At 26.1% G+C, this 26,888-nt stretch overlaps 3 protein-coding genes across 6 annotated transcripts; all 3 read right to left on the reverse strand.

Moving 5' to 3' along the window:
* Positions 1 to 1,301: 1,301 nt before the first annotated feature.
* LOC122720514 (E3 ubiquitin-protein ligase UBR2) lies at positions 1,302 to 8,554 on the reverse strand. Its single transcript, XM_043947277.1, has 3 exons — positions 8,172 to 8,554; positions 7,608 to 7,849; positions 1,302 to 7,357 (listed from the first exon to the last, which is right to left on the reverse strand). The coding sequence occupies exon 3, from the start codon at positions 7,328 to 7,330 to the stop codon at positions 1,991 to 1,993; it is 5,340 nt and encodes a 1,779-aa protein (XP_043803212.1). The 5' UTR covers positions 7,331 to 7,357; positions 7,608 to 7,849; positions 8,172 to 8,554; the 3' UTR covers positions 1,302 to 1,990.
* A 1,829-nt stretch (positions 8,555 to 10,383) lies between these two features.
* Positions 10,384 to 16,392, reverse strand: LOC122720389 (AP-1 complex subunit beta-1). Of its 2 annotated transcripts, XM_043947073.1 has the most exons (12): positions 16,289 to 16,392; positions 15,734 to 15,895; positions 14,966 to 15,136; positions 13,688 to 13,714; positions 13,342 to 13,587; positions 12,998 to 13,258; positions 12,495 to 12,917; positions 11,725 to 12,409; positions 11,382 to 11,640; positions 10,971 to 11,322; positions 10,705 to 10,896; positions 10,384 to 10,625 (listed from the first exon to the last, which is right to left on the reverse strand). In XM_043947073.1, exons 2-12 carry the CDS (start codon positions 15,839 to 15,841, stop codon positions 10,551 to 10,553), a joined length of 2,799 nt encoding a protein of 932 aa, XP_043803008.1. In that variant the 5' UTR covers positions 15,842 to 15,895; positions 16,289 to 16,392; the 3' UTR covers positions 10,384 to 10,550. The 2 variants fall into 2 exon arrangements, with proteins under 2 accessions (XP_043803008.1, XP_043803009.1); XM_043947074.1 differs by lacking the exon at positions 13,688 to 13,714 and having other exon boundaries at positions 10,385 to 10,625.
* Positions 16,393 to 16,781: 389 nt separating this feature from the next.
* Positions 16,782 to 26,423, reverse strand: LOC122720439 (myotubularin-related protein 13). 3 transcript variants are annotated; one of them, XM_043947174.1, is made up of 22 exons: positions 26,074 to 26,422; positions 25,695 to 25,973; positions 25,175 to 25,260; positions 24,823 to 25,110; positions 24,527 to 24,746; positions 24,197 to 24,438; positions 23,769 to 24,074; positions 23,499 to 23,676; positions 23,188 to 23,392; positions 21,423 to 23,027; positions 21,158 to 21,351; positions 20,698 to 21,096; positions 20,403 to 20,619; positions 20,088 to 20,289; positions 19,854 to 19,999; positions 18,923 to 19,768; positions 18,703 to 18,850; positions 18,490 to 18,635; positions 18,183 to 18,409; positions 17,833 to 18,039; positions 17,649 to 17,731; positions 16,782 to 17,540 (listed from the first exon to the last, which is right to left on the reverse strand). In XM_043947174.1, the coding sequence occupies exons 2-22, from the start codon at positions 25,792 to 25,794 to the stop codon at positions 17,448 to 17,450; spliced, it is 6,138 nt and encodes a 2,045-aa protein (XP_043803109.1). In that variant the 5' UTR covers positions 25,795 to 25,973; positions 26,074 to 26,422; the 3' UTR covers positions 16,782 to 17,447. The 3 variants fall into 3 exon arrangements, with proteins under 3 accessions (XP_043803109.1, XP_043803110.1, XP_043803108.1); XM_043947175.1 differs by having other exon boundaries at positions 20,698 to 21,093; positions 25,695 to 26,423; XM_043947173.1 differs by having other exon boundaries at positions 25,695 to 26,422.
* Between the last annotated feature and the right edge of the window lie 465 nt (positions 26,424 to 26,888).

Consider the following 26,888-nt stretch of genomic DNA (forward strand, 5'->3'; position numbering starts at 1 on the left):
TCTTAAAATAATCAATAAAAATTATAAAATAATATAAATTATTAAACATTGTACTTGTGTTCATACCTATTGAAACAAAATTGCAAAAATAATATAATTTTTGACAAAATTATAACTAAACAAAAACGAAACAAATATAATTTACTAATATAACAATAACAATAGTTATAAATCTTTATAATCATTTTATAGATATATCATTTTATATATAATTCAATCGATGTTAATATTAAATTCTTACCCTTCAATGGCACTTCCAATGTTAATATTAATGAGGTTATTAACCAACAGTCGATAACTTTCAATTTTAATTAAAAAATAACAATTATAAATTATTTTTTAGTTATATATAACAATTTTTAAAAGAAGTTATTACGTGTAATTATTAAAAACATTATTATATTTATAATATACATTTTGTTTTTAAATTCAAATTTTTTTTCGTAATAACTGTTTCATTTTCTTTCTGATAAATTAAAATAATTGTTTAAAACAATTAATATATATATATATATATATATATATATATATATATATATATATATATTTTAATTTNTAATTTATACAATTTTTCCATATGTTATAGATAATCGATAAATATATAATTTTTCCTAATAAATAAAAAATAAAGCATTTTCAACACAGAAAATTTATCATAAATACACAAATAATTCGATATAAAAAAATATTGTTAAATATTCAAGAAAATAAAATATTTTTTGTTGCTATTATTAACGCTATTTCCTAAATGCACTTAAACAATTACATATTATACTTTAAAAACAAAAAATCATATACAGATTACACTGTTACAATACAAATTACATTACTTACAAAAAAAAATCATAAAAACATAATTTGATTAAAAGTACATTGTCCTCTCTTACTAACAATATAAATTTTTTCTGAAAGCATTGTCTAAACATTTCATATGTATTATTATTTTTTGTTATAAATGATCAATATTACTGCTTATATTAAAATGTATATAAGCAAAATTAAAAATAATTATATTTTTTTTATGTAATTATTAATTAAGGATTTCAACTTGGTGAATTAATTCAGAATATACGTAATATTTACACATTGTATCTATTATAAACCTATACATAAATAAATCTATAATAATAACTGTACAGTATATAATTTAATATATTGCAATATTGGAAGCAAAAAACTAATATAATCAATATAAAATCATTAATGTTATGCAAAAAGAAGATATCATTAAATTATATTATTATATCAAATATGTAGAGCTAAAAGACTAGCAATGAGAAAACAAATGTTATGTCACACTATTTATTTGAATTTTTTTAAATAATTTATGTGTTTTTTTCAACATTTATCTATATGTACCATTACTGATTAGGAAATTTTGAAACTAAAATAAATATTTGATTATTGCAAAATCATTTGTTTTTATAGCTTACATTTTTAAATTTTTACATATTCAACTTTTTTAAATTTGTAACAATTTATGGCATGAGATGATTTAGATGGTTTTATGAAATTTCTGTAAAATGATAAGAAAAATGATTTTATCAAGAAGTATCTTAAAATAGCTAATTCAGAAACATTTTTCATTTATACATCTTCAAATATTTATATGATTCTAGAATTTTGTAAACAATGTGACAATTATTCAAATAATATTACAAACTAATTTCTACAAGCAACAATGTTCATACAACATCTGGTCAATAATTATAAAGAAATTTATATTTAATTTACACAATGATAATAGAAAATTCTGTAAACTCTGAAATAATCTAAAAGGCAGCAAGACATTGTAACAATAATAACATCCAATCATTTTAAATGTACAAATCCACACTGTATTCCCCAAAAATAAATAATTTCATCAGTTTCTTATGATGATAGAATAAATGATTAACAATCATAGTATTTACTATGATTGCTTATGTTAAATATAGATTTAGTATCAATAATTAAATGTCCAAGCTAGAGCATAAAAATCCTAGGATGGTTATAGATGCTGCCATCGAGTTGACATAGGACTACTTGAAGATTCAATCGCTCTTGATATGGATTCATATAGTCCATGCCCCAACCACATTTGATTTAATTGCCTGTATTTATCATAACACAATCGGAGTGGATTTCCTCTTCGTAAACCTTGATCTGTTTCGCCATATTCATCAAGGTAAGGCGGACAAGCGAAAGATCCTCGATTTGAAATTCTTAAAAAAAGAATTTCACATTCTCGTATTCGTAAATATAATCCTACTCCAGCTCCACATTTACTTGCGTGATATGTACACGCACCAACCATCGCATCGTTCAGTTCAAATTGGCAACAATAACTTTGCGAACATAACATTTCACCACATACGAGACACAGGGTCGGAGTTTTAGAATCCTCCCGAACGCTATTTGGACACGTAAACGATGATATCATATTTATTAATTCACTATAATCTTCTGGAAGCTCCACTAATTTATTAACTTTCAAAGGTTCTCTTATAATTGTCATTGTACTAGCACCAGACAGATGCAATTGAATAGTGGGGTGACTTTTCCAAATATTTATTAATTTTATAATTATATCTAAATTTGGCTTTATTAATTCATCACACGTTGTTGGTAATCCCAAATATGCACAAATATTTTCATATGTTGCTCCATCTATTTTAGTTAATTCCTCTGGTGCTGGAACATCAGATATATAATGAAAATAGAGAGCACAACATCTAAGAAAAGGTAAAGAAGCTTTTGTGACTCGTCTCCATATATTAGCAGCTGTTTGAGTACCAATATTAATATTTAGAACTTGAGCCAATGTCAAGATAAATTCTGAAAATGTATTTTCAGTTGTTTCTGGATTATCTACATCCATTTCTTCATTAAAATCTGATATTAATAATATTTTCACTATAAGAGATATAAATATGAGCTGTAATGCATAAAATTCAAATATGCCACCTGTAATAATGGATGGTGCAGCTTTAAAACTTGTACAGAAAAGACTGGGAAATGAATTGATCAAAGGAACAAGTACTCCAAATGGATCCCAATCTAGAATACTTGGTCCTTCATGTGGATTTTTTAATAACAGTGTTAAAAGAGAAAGTGCATTATTTTGAATACTATCTCTATCTGCCCATGTCACCTTTGTCCCAGTACGTAGTTGACATTTAGATCCTAAAACAGCTGAGATTCTTGCAAGTCCTTCCAAACTGTCTCTTTGTCTAGATGATAAAGCACCTAATAAAGGTTTATCCATATCACGTAGAAGAAATTCTATAGCATGAATACTATATGCAGTTGATTTCCATGCTAATAATGGTACTCTATCATCATCTTCATCAGGTTCAGTACCAAATTCTTTTGTATATGTTGCTTGTGCAAAAAGCTGAATTGTAGATATTAAATTCTCTGATATAGATACACTAGGTTGACTATAATTTGACTCAAATATACTTGCTACATTACCAAGTTCATTACGAATAGCTTGTATATGACATGCAAGAGGCATTATACAATACCGACATGTAGGATCATGTTCGTCTTTAATACATTTTGCTTTGTGTAAATTTCCACTTAATCCATATCTAACTTGCATTGTAATTCTTAAAGCTTCCAACCATGTACCAAAATCAAGTTCGGGTTGATTTTGTGGAGTTGGTTGTAATGTTTTCAATGCTGGTAAAAGAGGTAAAACAGTATTACTGAGGCATTCACAAAGTGGACAAAGATATTCATGTTTTTCCACATCAAAACTTGCTGGTTGTCGCAAACGAAATGGTCTTCTATTTTCTTTTGCAAGTACATTATTAAAATATTCTTGCCAACAATGTACATGCATTACATGACCACAAGTACCAGTGTGTGGTGATGCACCAAGTTTTGCAGAAAGATATAATGGATCAGGTTCATCAATATTAGCTCTATATTGACACAATACAGTAGATTGTTGAACAAATGCAGCTAATACCATTGCTGGACCAGCTGCTGTTACAATTTGATCTTCCTGGCACAAAATACAAGTTTTATAAGTTTCTTCACCAGAAATTCTTAATGTTTGTCCAATACCAACAGCAACTGGTGTTTTTTGAAGACATTTTTTTGAATTCATACTTGAGTCTTGATCATTAGATTTATTCACATCTAAAATAGGTTCTTCAAACAATTCAGCATTCTTTTTCATAAAATGTTTCTGCATTGCAGCCATTTGTGCCATTATTCTTGCACGTTTTTCTGCTGCCATTTTTGTCCTCCATTCTTTATCAGTTTCAACATTTTCATTTGTAGTATTTTCTGTATGTGGTGCAATAGGTGTTGTATTAACTTCCATTGGAGTATTACCAGCAACTTCTCTATATTTTTTTAAAATCCAAGTTAATAAATCTTTATGAGCTTCTATACGTGGACTATTACATAAATCTTCTAATAATTTATAAATTTTCCATTTTGTAGCTCTTGTTGTAAAAGCGAAAAAAGGATAATAACCAGATTCTTGTTCTTGAAGAGCATACCCAATAAGATGTAAAATTTTATGTACTTGTGATTCTGAAAATCTACGAGGTCTACAATTAAGTGCTCTTTCTAATACAACTTGCATAACATGTAACATAACATCACATTGCAATAAATTAGTTACCAAACTAAATACTTCTGTTAATTTAGGAAGTTTAGGAGGTGGACAACATTCTAATTCTCCTAAAGCTTTTCTTCGTTTTCGTTGTGTTTCTTCAGAGTTACTTACTTCTTCTTTTGTATAATGATAGAAGAATACATTATATTCTGAATACAAATGAGGTTTTAGTTCATATACTCCTTTCCCCCCTGATATTTGAGATGGTTTTTTAAAATCTGCAATATCTTGTATCACCCTTTCCATCTCAGTTTCCAAATATGTATCATCTGATAAAGTTTTACTAAGTTCTGAATGTGAAAGAGGTTTGATACATAATTGTTGAATAATTTCTTTTTTCAAAATATCATCAGCAGTAACTTGTCCAACTCCAAGTACATATCTTTCTCCTATTATTGTTATAAGTAATCCCAAAAATTCTTCAACTAAAGTCTGTCTGATACTCTCATCTTCAAAATATTTGACAGCATTCACATCAAAGTCTGGACTCGCCCATCGTAATAGATTAAATTTATTTAAAACATGAATCAAAAATTCATTACTTTCTATTAAAGATGCTCCAGCTTGAAGTAAGATAATATCTCTGTCTAACATTTCTGAACGACATTTAACATTATGATAGAAATATAACTGATTCAACAAAGAATATCCATTCCTTTTCCACATACCACTATGTACTTGCGCAATCATTACTTGAGTTGCTAAAACTGGTTCTATAATTTGTTCTAATGTTGGTTTTGTATGATTAATAAATTCTGCACATTGAAAATGTAAATCATGCATTTCAAGATATGGAAACAGACCTGCTAAAAATCTGGAAAGTGGAAGATGTATAGATACTGGTTCAGATGATACATCATATTGAAGACATGTTGCACTATGATCTGCTAATTCTCCCACTTGAGGTGGACCAATTTCATGTCCTGGCTGTTCATATAGTCTTCTTAAAACTAGCCGAAAAGCTTTTATTAGAACAATTTGGTCTGAACCACACCATTGTAAAGCAAGACTAATAACTGGGGATAGTCTAATGTGTAAATTAAACGCAGATTCCCATTCAGGTTCATATTCCATATGTTGACCAACTTGTCTGACTACAGAATCCATACATTGCATACTACTAAGTAATGTAAGTAAAAGTGAAAGTCCTTGTAAAAAACTTTTCCTCAATTCATCAGTCCAAACATCTGGTTTAGAACTTAATAAATATCGTAAATCTTGAAGAATATATATAGCTCTTTTAAATGAAGTATTAGGAGTATCTCTTTCAAATTCCAACTTTCCTGCTGCATTACATCTTCGTGAACTTTCCGAAATAAAAGTATTTAATAAAATAAACAGCACATCATGATGTGCAATAAGATGGTGTGCTAATGTTGGAACAGTAAATAATTGTACAGAAAATGAAACAATAGAGAATGAATGATCATGATCATCTCTTATGTAATCTTTCATAATAGAACCATAATTATATGTAAAAACAATTGCTAAAGCTTTTTTACTTTCATATTCCATAAGCATTCCAGACATTAATAATCTGTGCCATGCTGTTCTTGCAGATTTCCACAGCTGTGAATCTTTCATAAGTATACCTTCTACAATGGAAATAACTGGTAATTTTGTATTAAGTGCAACATTACTAAAAAGCACTCTAAAACCTTCACAAGGATTTATAAATTGCTGTAACCAGTGTAAAAGTTTCATGGCAAATATTTGATGAGCAATTACATGAGCATGAACAACAAGTACCTTCAAAGCTCGATTGCTATGTCTAGAAGTAAATTTTTCAATTTCATTCTGTAAGTCTTTACATTGTTGAAATTCAGCACATTTTACAATAGCTCTACCATCTCTATCAACATTTGTTACAAATTCTAGCGCGTCTCTTTGTGAACAATTCATAACACGCGTAAGTGTAGAAATTACCTGATCAAATGTATGAGTTTCATCATTGAAAAGAACTGTACAATAATCATCTGTTGTTAATAGAAGTGACAAAGGATCATCATCTTCTTTATTATTGAAACACAAATCAGGAGGTAATCCAAGTGTATGTTCTAAAGATAACATTGTATGGCAATATCTTAATACTGCCTCAAAAGTTACTACTGCTCTTTCTGCTATATCTCCAGGTAATTTATTTCCACGAGATTCTTTAGCTTGAATTCCAGCTAAATGTATATTACAAAATGGTTCTTTTTTCCAAGCTTCTATATCTCCACAATCACAAAATCCTCCACCACTAGAAGTACCCATTCTATACTTATGATTACGATGAGCTGATTGCTTAAAACAATCTGCACACAAGACACATGTCGAATCTACACCACATTCTCTGCAACTATATGTAGCTTCGCCCATTTTGAACACTTTACCACATATCACATTATCCATTTGACTTAATTCTTTCAATATAGTCTTTGGATCTCCATTGCAAATAAATTCCTCTAAAGTATTGAAAAGTATTTTTTGTGCTGTTTCTTCATCAAAAACCCAATCTAAACAGTTACTATTTGGTTCTGGACTATATATTTTTGGCACCCATACTCGCCAATGTTCATTAAAATGAGTACAAGTTAATACTCCTTTGTTCATTTTTTCCATCCACACATTCACACAAGAATGACTAAAATTTTCAAAAGTGAGCAAAGATGATGGTGCCTCCATATCTTCAATATCTTGATGTTGTTTTTGTAAACTTTCGTTACTCATTATTATAATTTGTCAAAACAATGTATACTGAAATCATAAATATTATAAATAAAAGTTTATATCTATGTTTCTTAATATTAATAATTTTATAAATATTCAATTATAAAAATTATAATACATAACATTAATTAAAAATAAATCTTTTCTTATTTTTTTTAATTAAAAAACTCTTATAATATTAATATATTAAATGAATATATTTTATATGTTGTTATATGTTGTTATTGCAATAAAAATTAAATTTTGATACAAATTTAATTAATATTGTTATACTAACCACAATAATGCATAGAATCAACAGAATTCTTGATATAATGTAGCAATGTAAAATAGATGCATTTTATAGTGTTTTTCACATTATTATTTGATCTAACATATCAACATTAAATATATCAAAAACATTCGTGGAATTTGATTAATTATATTACATATGACATTTAGTCCATATAAATTATGTAATTTGATATAATTTTATTACTTCACATAATGCTTTCATTTCTATTCAATCATGAAAATCATCTGAAAATATGTAATAGGTTACCAATAATTTATTAGCAAAAAAATTTATACACAATATAATGACATTTTCTGATTTTAATTATTAAAATATTAATATCTATATTTAATTTGAAATACTATTTTTTTATGAAAAGAGATATCTAAATAAATCGAAAAATTAAAATTTATTACTTTCATAATAGGTAAAAATTAAAAATTATGTTATAAAATTTTGTATATTACAGACCAAACAACATTTCGATTTAAAAAACTATTTTATAACTCTAGACAAATTTTTCACTAAATCGAACTATTTTTAACTTTCTCTGAAGACGATACTTACTGTTATGATGATCAGGCCAAGGTTAATAAAAGATATTGGAAAGTTCTTTGTTATACAAAATCTGTATGTGATTTTTCAACAACGTGCGTGATAATGTTTATTAGCAGTCGTCTTACAATAATTATATGTTCGCGTCAAAGACGCGGTTATGCGATAATACCAATCAATCAAGTTTTGACATTTCAAAATGAAATGATAAGCACTACTTTTATACACTTACTTGAACAATGCACAAAATGGCTTTTATGAAGTTTAGAGACTAAAATCAAACATATATTAGATGTGCTTTCGCTTTAATATTTACTGTTGACTGCAGCGCTAAAAAAATTGATAAGCATATAAATATCAGATATTTTTTGATATAATAAATTTTAACAAATTTCTTTAAGTATAACAAAAAGATTAATTATAACATTAAGACATATAAAATTTAAACTTTATAAATAATAATATATTTAAAAATTTATCTATCTAAATTTATATATATTACATATAGTAAATATTAATTTCTTATATAATATATAAATTCTATTTTAACACTTAAAAATAATATTGATTATAAAATATTACAACATATGAACTTTAATATATTATTTTAAATATTTATAACATAATAATTCATCAATATAAAGTAAAATTTATTAAATATAAATTACTTTCATAATATATAACAATTTATTATATATGCAAGCATGCACATAAAAATTAAACTTTAATTTGGATTCAAAATTTAAATTTTATTAAATTTAATTTAAAATTTAAATTCTATATAATATAATATTTTATTTGCAGAAATTTTTAATTATTTTACATTAATTTATTAATATTTATCATTTATTCTTTTTACAATTAATTTGACTTTAATGAGTTGACAACATTGATTCACTAGTAGGGAATTTATTCATATAGAACCAATTGGTTCCTGTTCTTTTCAGTTCATAACGTTGTTGTAAAAACACGTGATAAAGAGTGTAATTATTAAATTTAAAGCAAAATAAGAACACAATCAGGTAAGCAAGGACTCAAACTAAATATTAAATTATATATATTATAAATATATAAAAAATTATCATTTACTTTTACTAAATTTCCTTGCATTAGTGTATGCCTACAGCATCAAAATGCATATTACTATCATATGTAATTATAAATATGCAAGAATATAATGCATAAAGAATTGTTTATAAATCATTTATTTTAATAATATTTATTAATTTATTTATTTTTTATGCATATACTTTTTATTAAAAAATAAATTAAAATTATATACAAAATATTCTCTTTATTTCTATAATAGTAACATCATGTAAATTAATATGTAATATCTAATATCTATATAGTACGAAAATTTTGTAAAATACATCATATTCTTTTATAAAAATTAATATATATATATTTTTTATTAAAAAATTTAAAATGTAAATTTGTTTTATGATATATTTATGATTCTTTGTTATGATTTATAAAATAAAAAATTAAATTTATGAATAGAAAATACATATTTTTTTAAATTGCATCATATGTTGTAAAAATAGTTTAGAATATTTTATTTAAAAATATTCCTCTAAAATTTATATTTATATTTTATAGTTTCATTCTTTTACAGAATGCCTCTTGCTAAGGATTTTCTTCATCCAAGTCCAGCTGAAGAAAAAAGAAAACACAAGCTAAAAAGGCTTGTACAAAAGCCAAATAGTTATTTTATGGATGTGAAATGCCCTGGATGTTATGCTATCAAAACTATCTTTTCACATGCTCAGAGATCAGTAGAATGTGATGGATGTCGTACAATATTGTGTACATCTACAGGTGGTAAAGCTCGATTGACAGAAGGTTGTTCATTTAGAAGAAAAGTTCAATGCTAATATAATGATGTTAAGACAACATAATGTATACATTTATATTCAATAAATAAACAGAATTATTACTTAACTTTTTAAATTTATTATATCCTATTTTTATTTTCAGTTAAAAAATAAAATAATTTTATTTTTTAATAATTACAAAATTTAAATATATTCATATATTTATGTTTATAAATATATACATATGTATATATGTATATTATATACATATGTATATGTATATAAATATATATATATATTTAATCTATGCCTTAATTATATAAAAATAAATACAATATATATATTAATAATTAACATAATTTGTTTTTATTTCAAGTTACATCTATTTTATAATAAATTTAACAATATATTAAATTTATTATGTCTATAATAAAATACAAACAAATATTTTTTATAATTTCTAGTTTTATAAATTATATGCAATAATATATGTATAAATGATTTATATAAACGAATTATTGACATAAGGCGCAAAATATGATATAATTTAATATTAAATTATTTAATTTACTATTTAAGAATGCAGAATTGCATTATATGCTTGAAATATTCCTGGTGCCACTTCTACTGAACGAGATTTTAAAGATAACTATAATTAAAATATATTAATTATTAAATGTTTTAAATATATAATAAATATTGAAAATTAAATTCAAATTTTAACTTACAGTAACATCAGGGTTTCCTGGCTGAATTTTTAATTCGTTTAATACCCAAACAGTATTTGTTAATTTAAGAGATTGATATAACATATCTTGTCCTTCAACATTTCTTTTAGCAATTGTAAATACATTATTTTGTTGCATTTTTTGTACAACTTGATCCGCTGTCAACATTACACCTTTCAATGTGTACTGTACCTAAAATATTAAAATATATCGATTTCTTTAACATGTATAAATAGTAATATAGAAAAAGAAATTAATTATCAAACCTCATTTTGAGCAGGTATGTCTTTCCATGTACTAAGAAATACTCTTTTATCTAATTGCCCATCTTCTGCAAAATATACATTCATGGGAACAATACAAGCAAAATAAAACACATCAATATTATTTTTTATTGCAACTTGAAGATTATTTAGAGGTTCCATCCGTTGTACTGCACCAGCAGTAGATAAAATTACACTAGTATCTATACTAGTACCAGGATTTAAAGGACTTGGTACTTGCAATGGAGCTGCTGGTGTTAAACCAAAACTGTTTTTATTTAATTGTATTGCAAAACCACCCATAGGTTGCATTGCTTTATTCGTAAATGTCATATCCATACTAATTTGTCCATTTCTATTACAAAATAAATAATTATATTTTTTAAATTAATATTTATGACTTATATTACTTACTTTCTTGAAAATGTTCCCCATATATCAAATCCTTTGCCTTTTTCAGCAGGTAACCAATTAACTTTAGGTGCAATATAAGAAGTAGGTCCTTGATTAAAACCAAATATGTCACCAAGAAGTCCAGTAGTAGTTTGAGATACAACAGGTGCAGTATTTCCAGTATCAGTTCCACCTAAAATTCCATCTAAACCACTTCCTAATAAGTCTAAACCTAAACCTGATTGAGAAGCTGGTGTTGGAGTAACCATAGTTGGACCACCTATAAAAATTAATATAATACATAATATACATTTATACAATCAATAAAAACAATAATAAATAACAATTAAATAACAATGTTTACCAATATCCATACTGAGAAGATCGCCTATTAAAGAATCTTGAGCAGGAATAACTTGAGCATGAGGTTGTGCTGTATGCTGAGTTGAATCTTCATTCGAATTACTTCTAGCAGGTAATGATTTTCTAGTACCTGCTGCTCTACCTTCAACAAAAGCAGTAGGTGGTTTGTGATATACAGAAGCTAAACTTGAAATATGACATATCAATTCATCTAATAACGTTGGTTCTAATAAATCTGTTTCTTCCGAAATAAGAGGTTTTTCAGCAAGTACAACTTCTTTGGCTGCTGCTGGATCTGTACTAAGTAATCGCCAATAAATAAATCCTCGATCTCGTAGATCAGGATTATCAGAATCTTGAGTTGCTAAACTAAGAACTTGTTGAACTAATTCTTGAGTATCTGTAGGTCTTTTAAGGAACAATTTTACAATTGCTGTGAGTAATTGTAATTGAACTTGTGTATTTTCATCATGAAATCCTTCTAAGAAACTTTCAAGTAATTCATCTGCATTATCAATACGTTCTGCATATTCTCCGATAATCCATATCATAGATGCACGTGCTTCAGGTTCATCAAGTGTATCTAAATTTTCACAAAGAGTGGAAATAATACTTTCATATTTATTTGGATACTTTCGAAAAATATCTTTTATAACAACAATTGCTTCCTGAACAACATAATTGACCTAATAAAATAGAAATATATATATAACAAATATATATATATTATTACACATAGATAATTATTTTTCTGTACATATTTTAAAATACCTTTGTTTGTATAAGATCTAAAAGAGTTGAAACACATCGTTCAGCGGAAGGTTCAACTTTGATGGCACAACGACCAATAGCTCTCACAGCTTTTCGTACAAAATCCACATCAACTTCAGTAGCATATTCTTTTAATTCAGATAAAACTTGAGCTATATTAGCTTGAGATGCTAAACGAATCATAATATCTAATTTTTCAAGTTTAACATAAATAGGATCATTATATTTAACAAAGAAAACTTTCATCTCATGTTTCAAAATATCTGGACGTTTTTGAACAATAAGATTTATATTTCGTAATGCTACATATTGTACTTCAGGTTCAGAACTAAGTAAAGTTACAAGAGGTGGAGCTAATTTTTTTGTTAATGTACCAACAAAATCAGATTCTGATTGTAACATTTCTATTAATTTCATTAATACCTAAATAAGAAAAAATCTCTCTTTAATAGAAGAAATAAATATTTATAATTCTAATTACAAATAATTAATTTTTCATATACCTTAACAGCAGATAAAACAACTGCTGCATTAGCATGAGCTAAACGTGGAGTAATACGTTCACAAATACTTTGTGCTTCTCGATCATCTTTTGGCGAATAATTTGCAAGAGAATCTAAAATGAAAACCTGACCCCATTCTGTACATTCATTAAGTGCTGTTAATAATTTATTAATAGTTTGCGCATTCATTTCAACAAGAGGTTGCCCACTTGGACTTGCTTCATTAATTTCAGATAATGCAGCTACTGCATTTGCAACAACCTAATATCAAAATTGAATGAAATAAAAAATAATCAATAATCTTTATATTAAAATTAAATAATAAATAAAATCAAATTATTTACCATAGGATTGCTATCTGATAAAAGGTCTTTTAATTGATCTAAAAATCCTTGATCTTCAACTAAAGCTGCATTAATATCATAAAGCTTGGCTACACAAACAGCTGCAGTTTTACGAACATATGGATCCTCATCCTTCAGGCATTTTCGCAGTGGCTCACAGAGATATTCAGTAATCTTGTCCACACGTATACAACCCATTGTGCGAACTGCTAATGCTCGGATCAACGGATTTGGGTCCTCGCAATCCTGCGCAAAAATCGGGCAAGCCAGGGATTCAAGTCTAGTCACAGCAGTGGCTATCTATCTCAACCCATGAATTTTAACGAAGTAGAAAGTGGTATGGTACCTTTGTCATCGGAGATGTCGCTAGCTCCTTTTGCGTGTCAGAACGAAAAAGGTCAAATTGGTCACCGTCACCATTTTGATTAATTGTTAAATATTATACTTATCAACCATTTAATGTAATGTGATGATCAGAACTGATCATTTTTTAAAGAGCACGAGATATCCATCTTAAGATCTTTTTTTATAATTTTTTTATTTTATAATTTTTTTTATTTTTTAATTCACAAATTAAAATTAAATTATAAATTTACATTAAAAGAGACTTTAATGTCATGCACATAAAAATATGTTACATGATATTTATTCAAACATTTAAAAATGTATACATCAAAATGTGTTCATAATAATTATTGAAATATTAATTTTAACACTCATTACACTTATCAATTAAGACTAAAATTTTATAAAAACCAAAACATTTTGCGTGCAAATAGTGTAAAATATATGCACTGCATACAAGCAGCAATTTATAATGCAGTCATACATGTAAAATGGACATTTAAGGAATGAATTTATTCATGCTGTTTACACATTAGATATATCTAAAAAATAAATTGATTCTATCACTGAGACTATTTTATATTTAATTTTTTTGTAAGGCCAATTACATTTTTAATACAAATATATAACTGTATTATTATACAATTTTTTATAAGCTGTTTAAATATAAATAACATTTTTGTAACTTGTTGAAAAAGTTTCATGCTCAATTTTGAAAACCAGCATAATATATTAGTGCATTAATATTAAAAACTAACATATATATTGTGAGCTCCTCCAATAAATTTCTTAATGATTCTGTTAAATATTACAACTGTTAATTAAGTCCATTTCTATTCTCGATGCTTAACTGAAGAAAAATTCTGGAATTTGGTAGTAATAACTTAAATCAATAAAATTTATTATTATATTCCTGTATAATTTAATAATAAAATTAATAATAAATATTCAGCCAAATTCCAGTCTCGTGCTCTTTGAAAAATAAGCAATTCATTAAGAGAAAAAAATAATACATTCCGTCCCATAACGCAGACAGCTCTGTGCAAACTGATGTAATTTGCAAAGCACGGTCTGTGCATGATGTGAGACAGGCTGCAAAATTAATATTAAATTTATATGAAAAATTTTTGACATATAAAAAAACTACTATAAATTTTTTCCAGCTTGCCTCTTTGCAGATAGAGACTCTCAACATCATCCAAGTGTCATAATATATAGAGGATAAAAGTGCATTAATAAAACATAATAAATTATTTATTAAATTTTTAAGTTACATTACCTTGACAAATGTGTTGACAGCCATGATGGCCATATCTGGTTGACTTTTGGCATAATTCATCAGATATAAATACACCAATTTTTTGAGTTCTAAATTATCTGTCTGCATACAATTGACCACATCAGGAAAGAGTGCTGACACATCTTTACCCACAGTCATGGAAGCAATAACCTACACATAATTTATATTTAAATATTTAAATAGATAATAAATAAATGATAAAAAAATAGAAATATATATATATATATACTATTAATTAAATAAGAAAATAAATATAATTTATGTTTAAAAGAAAATAAGAGAATAAATATAATTTATGTTTAGTTTTATTAATCTTCCAAATAATAATTTATTAATAAAAATAAATGCTTAAAAAGTGAATACAGCATATTATGCATATATTATATTATAATATTATTAAAATTCATCAAATTTAAGAAACTTTTTGTATGATTTTACTCATCCTTTTGTTTATGCAGCATGAAACAGATTTGTTAATTGAATGTAAATTATAAATTTTTATAAATATATAAATAATAATATAAAAGTTATATTTAAAATAAAATTTGATATCAACATGATTTTTGTAACTTACCTTTTATAAAAATAAATTACCTTTTAAAATTATACCTTTGCTGCATAAAATTACTTAACTATTTATAGTAATACTTAATTAAAAAAGAATTGTTATATATAAATTTATATAAAAATTATATATAAATTTTATATAAAATTGAGTAATTAGAAAATATTTTATTAATAACTTACTTTTTTTACGGCTTCTTTCTTTTTTTCTTTCTTGTCATTGTTTAACTCTGATTTAAGTTCAAATATTTCACCTTTCTTGGTGGTGGTAAAATATTTTGAATCTGTCATTCTAAATTTTTAAGAGTTTTCAGAATTATATTAATTATAATCTGAATCTATATTCTGAAAAAAGAAATATATATTTTGAATATAATAATGGAAAAATTATTGGAAAAATTAAATAAGAATACAATATAGTAAATCACACAAATGGATCAATGTTCAGGATACATGTATAGTACAATACTATGTATTAATATTAATTATAATATAAAATATTTAAGATTGTTAATTTAAACAAAAAATGAAATATTCTTTATAATTTTACAGAATATAAAACATAAAAAATATTTAAAATGTAATATATAATAGCATTTTATATTTAAAATATTATACTAAAAATTGATTGACATTTTATATTTTCACTTCATTAAAATGATAAAATAAATCATTAATATTTATGACAATTAAAATAATTAATAAAAAATTATTAAAAAAATCTTTATTTTAAACTACCTTCACTTTTTTAAGCAACTAAAAATATGTTAAAAATCATCAACTAATAGAACATTGATAGATTTTCGATTATATATAAAACGCCCTTTAACCATAGACTAAAAATATTTACAAGGGATCCATATGTGCTATACTTTCATATAGTTTGGAGAATTTATCAAGAAAATTGAAGTTAGGAACAAATTTTACCCTAGAATCTTAAATCATAGACTATTAAGTATAGTAAGTCAGTAAGTAAATATATGAACAGTTTAAAATTAAAAATTTATTTTTTTTTATAAATTTTATAAATTTGAATTATTAGAAAACAAAAATATTTTAATAAATATAAAGCAATTTTTTTTCTTGATAGTTCTTATTATAAAATTTGAAACATCACATTTAAATATATATTTAACTTTCTTAATAATATCGAAGTATTAAATAAATTACATAGTTTATAATATTTGTTACATAGCTTTTTTTTTATACTAAATTCGAAAATTTTATTTATCAGAAAACCTATACATGATATGTGTAATAATAGAAAGGTAATATATTTCAAAAAATACTATAAATCTAAAAATAAATTTAATTAAAAATGAATATAAGATTTTTTTAAATTTTAATTTTACTAATAAACATAATAGAATTATTGAACAAATAATACATAAAATTTCGAAAACAAAATATATCTTTGTTTTCATTCGCAATCTATCTTTTAACAAGCGAGATCATATCTTCTCTGATTAAAACTGTAATTGCAGTAACAATAATATTCATAATAATTCGCAGAATAGGTATTTTATCTAATATTTTAACATATTTTACGCTCTATTTATATTCATTTAAAATTAAAAACATAATAAACAAAATAAAAAAATTTAACATTTAATTGAGTATGTTATGATCTTTTATCTTCCAGCTGAAATAATTAAAACTTAACATAATTATATATAGTTACAATATACATTTATATAATGCTATGTCAAGGATATGAATACATCACATTCAATTTATGATACTGTTCAATCCAACAAATGTTGGTTTTAAAATATTTAAAGCAAATTACTGCAGTCTATAATATGTACTATTAGACTATACAATAGTATGTAACAAAATTAAAATCTGTTTTAATCTATCAGTCACTTGCACAATTTAAATTAGAGTTATAATCAAGCTATTGTAAGCACGCTTGGACTTTTTCAATCCATTCTTGTGCAGTTGTTGCATCACCAGCACAAAAGTTATACGTTCGTCTGTTTGTACGAAGCTGTAAATATAAATATATATTATACACGTGTATGTATATGTATGTATATTATAATAAATTTCGTTTTTAAAAGATATTTAAAAAAATAAAAAAATAATATATATTTACATCAAAGAATGACTTATCATCTGTTTTCTTTGGTGGTCCTGGCATTGGTTGAGCTGGAGTCACAGATACAACTTCAGCTAAATCTGTAAAATTGTAAATATTTATAAGATTATTAAAATATTATTATTAAAATGAATATTAAGATTATGCTTATATTGCAGTTTTAAAATTGATTTCTACAAACCTATATATCCTTTACAATGAGAATCTTCCATGGCATCATAATATCTCAATTGATGTTTGATAGAATCCAATACGAACCACCTCTGTTTCCAACCTTTAAGCAAAGCACCTCGTTTATAAAGGTAGCCTTCATGAGTTCTATTTTCAGCAACATTACTAGAGAATTGTTCATAATATTGTTGTGAAGAAGTTTGTATTGTAGTAACACCTAGATATGAATTTTTTATAATGTTAAATAAAGTAATTTACAATAATGATGAAAAATATAATTATAATTCACTAAAAAATAATAATATTAATAATAAATAAAATAATTAAAAAATATAATTTAGAATAATAAAATATTCATACTCGAATTTACGCTTCCATTGTCTCCGCCGCTTCGCGTAAGTGTATGTGTTTGTAAATTATCAGTCACTGTTTTGTATTTTGTACAATTTTTTGGTACTGCATCAGCACACTTATCATGACACACATGACCACAATCTACACATCTTAAACCAGCTTTTACTGGTCCCCATAATACACCAGAACAAGCATCACAATGAGTTGGAGTTGCTGAATCTAATCTTTCAAATCTTTAAAAATATAGATTAAATTATTCAACATTTTATTTAATTGATTTAAATTAAAACTTCATATACTTCATAAAAATTACCTATGAGGATGTGCATAAACAGAGCCATCATTTCCAGAAGAACTTCCACTAGCAAGTTTGCCTCTTAAAAGTAATTCTAATGTGGAACGTTTATGAATTAATCGACCATGATATCTAACTAATGCAGTGCTAAATGACGCATGTCTCTATATAAAAAATAAAAATATATTATATTGAATAAAATTATATAATTTTTAAATATTTGTTACTAACAGCAAGTGAATCCGTATTTGGCAGTTCAAGTTTGTCCCAAAGAACTTTCCATTTCTGTGGTAAATGGCCTAATTCAGTTTCTAATCTATGAATTTCTTCTAAAAGATGAGAAAATTGATCGGGTACCATTGAACTTATACCATCATATCTATAATACATCGTAATATTAATAAAATAATAAAAATAAAAGAGAAAAAAATATCATAAATTTTAATCTTACCCTTGTGTAACTACTTTACGATTACTTTTAACTACACCATCAGCAGCTTCTGCTTCTTCTTCTTGTTGAGAATCTTGCTGTAATACTTCTAAGTCATATGCAGGTCCATGAGCTAATTCTTCTTCTAAATAATATTGCCAAATATCAAGATTTGGCAAATGTGAAACAGGTCTTAATACCATATTTTCTGTATTAGGAGTATACATGAAATTATAAAATAAGGGACACCGTGCATGTTGTTTTTCGATGTAATCAAATATACTTTGACCAAGATTACACCCTGTATTTGTTCCTGCTAATCTACCTCCAGGATAAATTGTTTCATCATCACTACCTGTATCTACACCTTTATGGTGACTTGTCAATGATCCTCTTTTATCTTCAACAGCAGTAATGCCGCACTCCACTCTATCAAATTCGCAATCCAATAAAAACGTACGAAAACGACAAGAAACTGAATGGTATGCTAAGAATTTTAAATAATATTCATTGAATTCAAATGCTAATGGAAACTGCTTTTGAATTTGATGTACTATATCGAGAAATTGAAGAAAGGTAGGAGTAAAATTTGTCGTTTGAGAATTTGCTGCAAGATTACTTCTGTGCCCAAATCTGTGTCCAAATCCAAGCCATTCTTTCTCGATCAAAGTTCGAAAACCCTCAATTGTTCTATAATGTGGATCAAGACATACTTGAGCAACAGAACATACTGTTGCTGTAGTATCCCAACCTTCTTCTAAACAAACAGCTACTGATGAACCTTGAACATCCATTAAATCTATTACAGCACCGGCTAATTGCATTAAATTTTGAAGTTGTTGTAACCATTCTGAACTTTCAATTAATCTGAAATTATATATTATTTACATATATCAAAAATTATATATAATAAAGTAATTTAATTTAACTATAAATAAATTGGATTATATACTTATAAAAACTTTGGTCAGGCTCTACATTTGGAGAGCTAGGAACACAGGCTCGCATAAGTTTTTTAAATGCAGCTTTGGTATGTCTTACATCATAATATTCCACTGGAATAAAGTCTGTTTTTGGTGCTGATTCCGCCTTAACACCCTTTTATATAAAACAATTAATTTTAATAAAACACATTATATCTAAAATAATTAAATAAATTAAAATATTTAATTAAATTATATTTTACCTTCATATGAGCTTTTTCACCTAAAATATATAATGCAGCACGTTGAAAAGTATGTACGCATTCTGTACCACTGTCCGAATCAGCCGAATGTCTAACAGTTCCACGTTGATGAACTGAAGTTAAAGAAGCTTGGGAATTATGTCTTTTATCTTTTAATGAACCCCAACGACCAAAATTCTTAGGTCCCTTGCCTCCTGAAGAACTGTAAAAAAAAAAAAAAAATAATAATAATCTTTAATATTATTTAAATACTATTTAAGTTTTTATTAATCTCATAAAATTTTAGATATTACAAAAAAATAAATAAAAATCTACCTTAATGTTCCTATAGCTTTATTAAATGGATTACGTCGTGATTGTTCGGGTGTAGCATTACGATCCTCAGCAGCTAACAATAAAGAATCAATACTAAGAGAACTATCAGACATTCCCCAAGCAGAACCTTGTCTTAATGCAGATAAAGGAGTAGCAGCTACAAGAGCCATAATATATTTTTCTTGCTCTAAAGATGATGTAGTTTCTGAAGATGTTGCTATGAATATAAAATAAATATTTAGAAATATTATTAATATTAAAATTAAAAAATTTCAAGATAATTTTTAATAAATACCTTTTAAATTACCAGCAGATGCTGGATGAGCTTTCAACATACCCATGACACTTTTTCCATGATAACCAGCACCTCTAATTAAGAGTGCTTTTGTTCTTGGATGCCTCCATGTAACAACAGGTATTCTATTATGTCTATATAATCGACAAAATCTACGAATACTTTCATCTGATACTGATGAAGGAACTATAAGAAGTGCAGGATAACTTCTGCAAATCATATAGGCACAATTCACAGAAGATAATCGAAAAGGTTCATTTCTACGATTATTGTGTGGCCCATTTGAATATAATCCTAATCGAGACCAATCTCTAACGTAACTACGTTCTGATAATCGTTCTAAAGTTTTAGCATCAGTTGGTGGTTGAGTTACAATACCAGGAATTTCAAAATCATCTACTGTAAAAATTTTAATCATAAAAAGAATTTAAAATATTGAAAATATTAAAATTTAACTTACCACTAAGATCATCATCGTGACTTAAATCATTATTATCTGTTATTGGTAAACTCATTCGACCAGGTGATGTCATATACTTATTATTACTGATCATGTTCATATTTGGCAAGACATATTTTTGTCTTTTTGACGATTGTTTCGGTTTAAAACCTGCTTTACGCGCAGTTTTTAAAAGTGTTTTTTTAGCAAATCCTCTAGAAAAAAGAATAATTTTATTTTAATAAATGACTAACACATACAAGAACTTGAATAAAAAATTACTTACTTAAGAGTAGCATTTTTTTCTTTCCCTTTATGATGTGCAGTTTGAGTAACTAATATTTGACCATTGAAAGCAAAATGATGAAAAATATGAGGTGGATATCGAGCTTTATGAACTAATTTTCGTAAAGTTTCAATATTCTCAGGTGTAACTTCTTCATCAAAAGCTAATTTTATCAATTGAAAAGTACATGATCGTAACTGAAGACCTTCTTGTAAACATTGATCTAGATGTGCTAAATGTTGTACAGCAACTCGTTTTTCTTTAGTTAAAGATGTTACAGGAAAAGCACGAACTACTAATTGTTCACAAGCAAATGGATCACAAGGTATTCCTTTAAATACAATTCTATAATTAGTAAGGAAAATTGCTCCTTCTGCTGGCAAGAGTGGTGGTATCTTTGGTAATCCTGAAGTAAAACTTTCTTCTCTACCATCTGGTAAAAGATAAACACGTAAGCCATCCATAATAACTTCTTCACCAGGTAACATATTAGGTGTCAAAATTTTAGGCTTTTGTATTGGAGGTAATCTTTTGCTTTCTCTATGTATAGCTTCAAGAGTTTCAATATGCATATGAACAACACCAGGAACCATTTGATGTAGGCATCTTACATGTTCAGCACTTACACCTCCTTCAGTACAAACACGATCTACAAATCGTGAAACCATTCGAATAACAGCACTACCAGTTTCTCCAGGATCAGTTTCTTCAAAACCAGATTCTGCATCACCACTATCACTTGCTACACTATTTGTAATACTATTACTTGCTCTTTCATCATCATAAATATTATCTTGGCGATGAGTTTTTGCTCCTATATCTAATGGTACTAATAGATAAACCATTCTATTTGCATAATGAATTGCTTGACTATACATAGTACTTTCTTCACTTGCAATAAGTTCTTTTTGTTTTTCTGGATCGATTGTTGGCCAAATTCTCATTTGTTCAGCAGCTATTTCAAGAGCTGATGGCTCTTGAATTTGATAAATTGAATATCGATCACGAAATGGAAATTCTTTGCCATCACGTGGACTAATAGGACTTAAAATACCATCATTTATAAGTCGTGGTGGAGAATTTTCACCAGGAAGATATAAACGTTTAATGTCTTTTTGAACATCTAAATAAAAAGCATCTTCCCAAAATTGTTGATTTTGCCATACAGGATGTTCTTGAATACAGGTATATGCAAATTGAATTACTCCTGTGCAAAGTTTTCTACAAAATGCTGTAGCAAGAGGAAGAAGTGCAGCAGCAACTCCATGCTCATCCATAGATGAATCATCTTGTAATGCACAATTCATTAATCGAACTACAAGATCAAATTGTTGATGTTCTAACATGGCTTTATTTCCCACAACATGCTGTGATAATTCCATGCAAAGTGCTAAACGAGCAGCTTTGCTTTTCAAAGCTCTTAAAACAGCTGGAAATGTCTTACGAGCATCAGATATTTTATTCTCAAATATACAATTTATACAATTACGCAGAACTTCCAATCTACGTGCAGAATTGCTAACCAAATGTCTAGTATCATGAACAAATGAAATATGTGGACCCATAGGTACAATACGAGGTTGTGATGGTCTTAATGATGATAATCTATAAAATATTATATATAAATATAAAATTTCAAAGAAATAATACATACATACATACATATGTATATATATATATATATATAATATTATATTATATTATTATATTTAAAATAATATATATATATAATAATTTATATAAAATATATATTTCCAATACACACCTAACTTTAAGATTATTTTTTGTAAGACCTTCATCTATAATTGCTTGAACTTGTTCTGGATTAATGCGTGGTAAAAGCGGCTGATGTATTCTAGCAAATGCTCCTTCAGGTGGCTTTAAAATTTTTTGTACATATGGTTGAGGATTTGGATTTTCATTTGTGTATAATTGTTGTGCTAATTCTTGAATATGTGTTAAAACAAGCCCTAATATCGAAATGATACTTATTGTATATAAATATTTTATTTAATTTATAATAATTATATATTATTTAATATATTTATTTATTAATTACATATAATTATTACTTACTATGATCTTGTGCTTCTTGCTTTAATTGATCACTTAAATTATTATATAATTCATCCCATACATCACAAGGCCTCCATGGTGGTCCCCTTTCTGCAATAAAGGAAGTAAAAAACATGCAATCCAAAACTCTAGTTGTAAAATCACAATCGGTCAAGCCACGTTCTCCTAAGAAAGCTGCCTAAAAATAAAAAATACAATTTATATATTTCTCTTTTATTTTTGTATATTACAAAATTGTATAATAATTAAAATCAAATAATAATTAAAAACCTTATGAAATGTTATGACTGGCTTTGGATGAATTCTTATTAATGTTAAACAACTTCTATATCCTTGTAATAATTGTGCAAATGTTCTCATAAAAACTGCTCGTAATTCTTTATCCAGCATAGGAGAATGAGGAGCTCTTGTTGCAAGTGGTGGAAAAGCATAATCTGCACAACTTAATTCTGGTTGTAATACTAGAGATAATGCATCTTGTGTTTGTGAGAGAAGTGGTTCTGGAAGTAATGAAAGTGAAACTCCATCTGGAACCATAATAGAACCTCCATCCAAATCAGCAACTATTACATCCATCTATAAAAGGATATATTACTTAATAAAATATATAATTTATATTATAATATATATAATATATATATGATAATATATATTATAATAAAAAATAATATTGTACAAAGCTTTACTAAATATCTTACAAGTTCTGTAACTTCATGTTTTAGTGAACTATGTACACCCATAATAAATGGAGTAGGTGTACTGAGTACTTCAACTAAAGCTGCTGGTAAAAGAGGAATGTAAACATGTGTGTATCTAAATGGATACATTAATGCAGTAAGAGCACGACATCCTTCAGTCAACCGTGAATAACTTGCAGAATGAAAAAGTATTTTATGTTCTGTCATAACAGCACAAAATAATACTAATACATTACGGATTCCTAAAATGCAAATGTAATTTAATAAAAATATCTGAAAATATATTTATAATAATTAATATATTTATAATAATAGTTATTTTATTTTTACCTAGTTGTTGAAATAAAAGATTAACGCTACTGTGTGTTATTGGAAGAGAAGGACTAATTGGAGGCTGAAGTGCTTGACGATCACCTGCACCAATACTAAATCTTACTTGTGGTCCACCAGCAGGTGGTACTTGTATACAACCTAATATGTTTCCTACTAGAGTTTCTAATGGTATTCCAAGATTTTCTACATACACAGTATATATAATACCAAGGCAATTCTAAAATGTTAATATAAAAATAAAATTTGTATTTTTAAAATTAATTATAATTTTAACATAAATAAAATATACATACTCTGAAAGTTTCAATATAATCAAGTCTGGAAACCAGCACCAGACATTTAGGTGCATACATAATGCTGTGATGTGCAATTGTAGGTATTGTTCTAACTAAAGAACGACTATCACCATCTACAGGATCTTCTTCTTCATCTACAGGTTTACTTGGCAAAATAGATATTGTTTCATTGAAACACATACAAGCACAATAATGACGATTTGCATCAATGTCAGTTAAAATAGATACAAAAAATCGTGGTTCTTGTCTTTCTGTAGATAAGGCCCATCCTTGTGGTTGACAAAACTGTAAAATAAAATTCATTACAAAAAAAATTATAAAACATGAAAATATAATAAAAAAATCTTACCCATTCTATGCCTTCTATAAATGGTGTATCTGGCCAATCTTTTTCTGGAAATCTTTGTAAAATAATTCCATTACTTATACCACCTCCTATAAAAATAAATAATATATATATATATTAAACTTTTATTACTATATTTCAATAAATTATATTTCTTTATAATAAAAATTTTCTTAAATAAAATTATATGATATAAATAATTATCATACAAATAAAAAATCATTTTTATTTAATATAATTAATATAATTTTTTTTTATTATTATTATTAAATTATATATTTGTTTTATTTAATATGTATTTAGTTTATATTTATATATATTTTATATCATTGATTATCATATTGATTATAAATTTATATTTGACATTTTTTAATAAATTTATAAATAATTATATATATATTATATATTATATATTATAAATAATTATATATTATTGTCATATATTAAATGCTTATCAGTTATGTATGTTAAAATTATAGATATATTTTTAAAATGTAATTTTAATTAAAAACTAAAAACTTACTCTCTTTTTCGTGGTCGTAGCCGACCACAACAAAGTAGTCGGCTAGCCGAGACATTTCGGTATACTCGTGGGAGTTCGTGGGGGTGATAGCGCCCAACATCCCACGTAGACTTTAATACACGTGATTTCATGGACCGTATTCTACCAAGTAACAATCAACTACCTTGTGTCAATGTTATACATAAATACACATCAATATGCAAATTAATTGGAAAATATTATAAACATTTTTGAATTTATATATTCTCATTCAAATAATATAAATTTTTATTTAAAGCACTGAAAACGTAATATTGTTGTAAGTACATTTAAAAAATTTTGTTCCATTTAAGAAACAAATTTTAGACGGTGGTTGAAATTTTACTAGCGTCACACGCACCGTTGAAAACAGATACTTCACATTCATCACATTTAAAAAATAAATTTATCCGTCATCATAAAAGTATACAATATTTTATTTATTTTATAAAACACAATATGATGCCACACCCCGAAGCTTTAATCCATAACCTTCCAAACTCAAGCGCCACATTGAGTGTTTGTTGAACCGCGTACGAACTAAAACGCGCCACATATATACAAACGAAGAGACAAATGCGCTGCAATTCACATTTAATTTTACTTTTTTTGTCTTCTGCTTGGGTCACTGAGAAAACTTTAAATCTGAAAACATACGCATTATTAGAAACGTTACTTCGATGTAACTTCGTTACTTATAGCGCGTTCATAGTGATATTATTGCACAAATAATGTATGTATATTAATTTACATATGTGCTATTTTATTAAATTTATATTAAATAATTCTGTATTTAATATAAAAATATAAATTATATAAAAAAATTATATATAAATGTAATAATGTAAAATTTAATATTTTTGAATCCATAAAAACTTTCATATAAATAATTTTTTTCTGTATATTATATTTGTATATCAAATTAATTATAACTATTTAAAATAAAAGAATAAATATATTTCATATATTTTTAAGATTTAATTTAAATTTAATGTAATATTTTATATCACAAATAAAAATATGAATAATCTTTACATAATCATAGTATAGTAATCATGATATAGATTGTATCTTTAAACGATACTTAACCTTAAAGTTGTCACATGAAATAGTTTGATAAAAAAAAAAAGAAATTAAGATAAACAAATTAAATATTTTCTAAAATCAGTTTAATAA

This window comes from Apis laboriosa, unplaced genomic scaffold (assembly GCF_014066325.1).
Source record: "Apis laboriosa isolate Shangri-la unplaced genomic scaffold, ASM1406632v1 scaffold12_cov154, whole genome shotgun sequence".
In the NCBI taxonomy this organism is placed as follows: Eukaryota; Metazoa; Arthropoda; class Insecta; order Hymenoptera; family Apidae; genus Apis; species Apis laboriosa.

Excerpts from the sequence above, each read along its gene's own strand:
- LOC122720514 (XM_043947277.1), bottom strand. The coding sequence starts at position 7,330 with ATGAGTAACGAAAGTTTACAAAAACAACATCAAGATATTGAAGATATG.
- LOC122720389 (XM_043947073.1), bottom strand. The coding sequence starts at position 15,841 with ATGACAGATTCAAAATATTTTACCACCACCAAGAAAGGTGAAATATTT. Across the intron at positions 11,641-11,724 it reads TCTTCTCAGTATGGATATTG|GTGGTCCAACTATGGTTACT; the intron begins GTAAACATTGTT and ends TAATTTTTATAG. Across the intron at positions 11,323-11,381 it reads TGGGGAACATTTTCAAGAAA|AAATGGACAAATTAGTATGG; the intron begins GTAAGTAATATA and ends ATTTTGTAATAG.
- LOC122720439 (XM_043947174.1), bottom strand. The coding sequence starts at position 25,794 with ATGTTGGGCGCTATCACCCCCACGAACTCCCACGAGTATACCGAAATG. Across the intron at positions 20,620-20,697 it reads ATCTGCTGGTAATTTAAAAG|CAACATCTTCAGAAACTACA; the intron begins GTATTTATTAAA and ends TTATATTCATAG. Across the intron at positions 20,290-20,402 it reads AAAGCTATAGGAACATTAAG|TTCTTCAGGAGGCAAGGGAC; the intron begins GTAGATTTTTAT and ends TTTTTTTTACAG.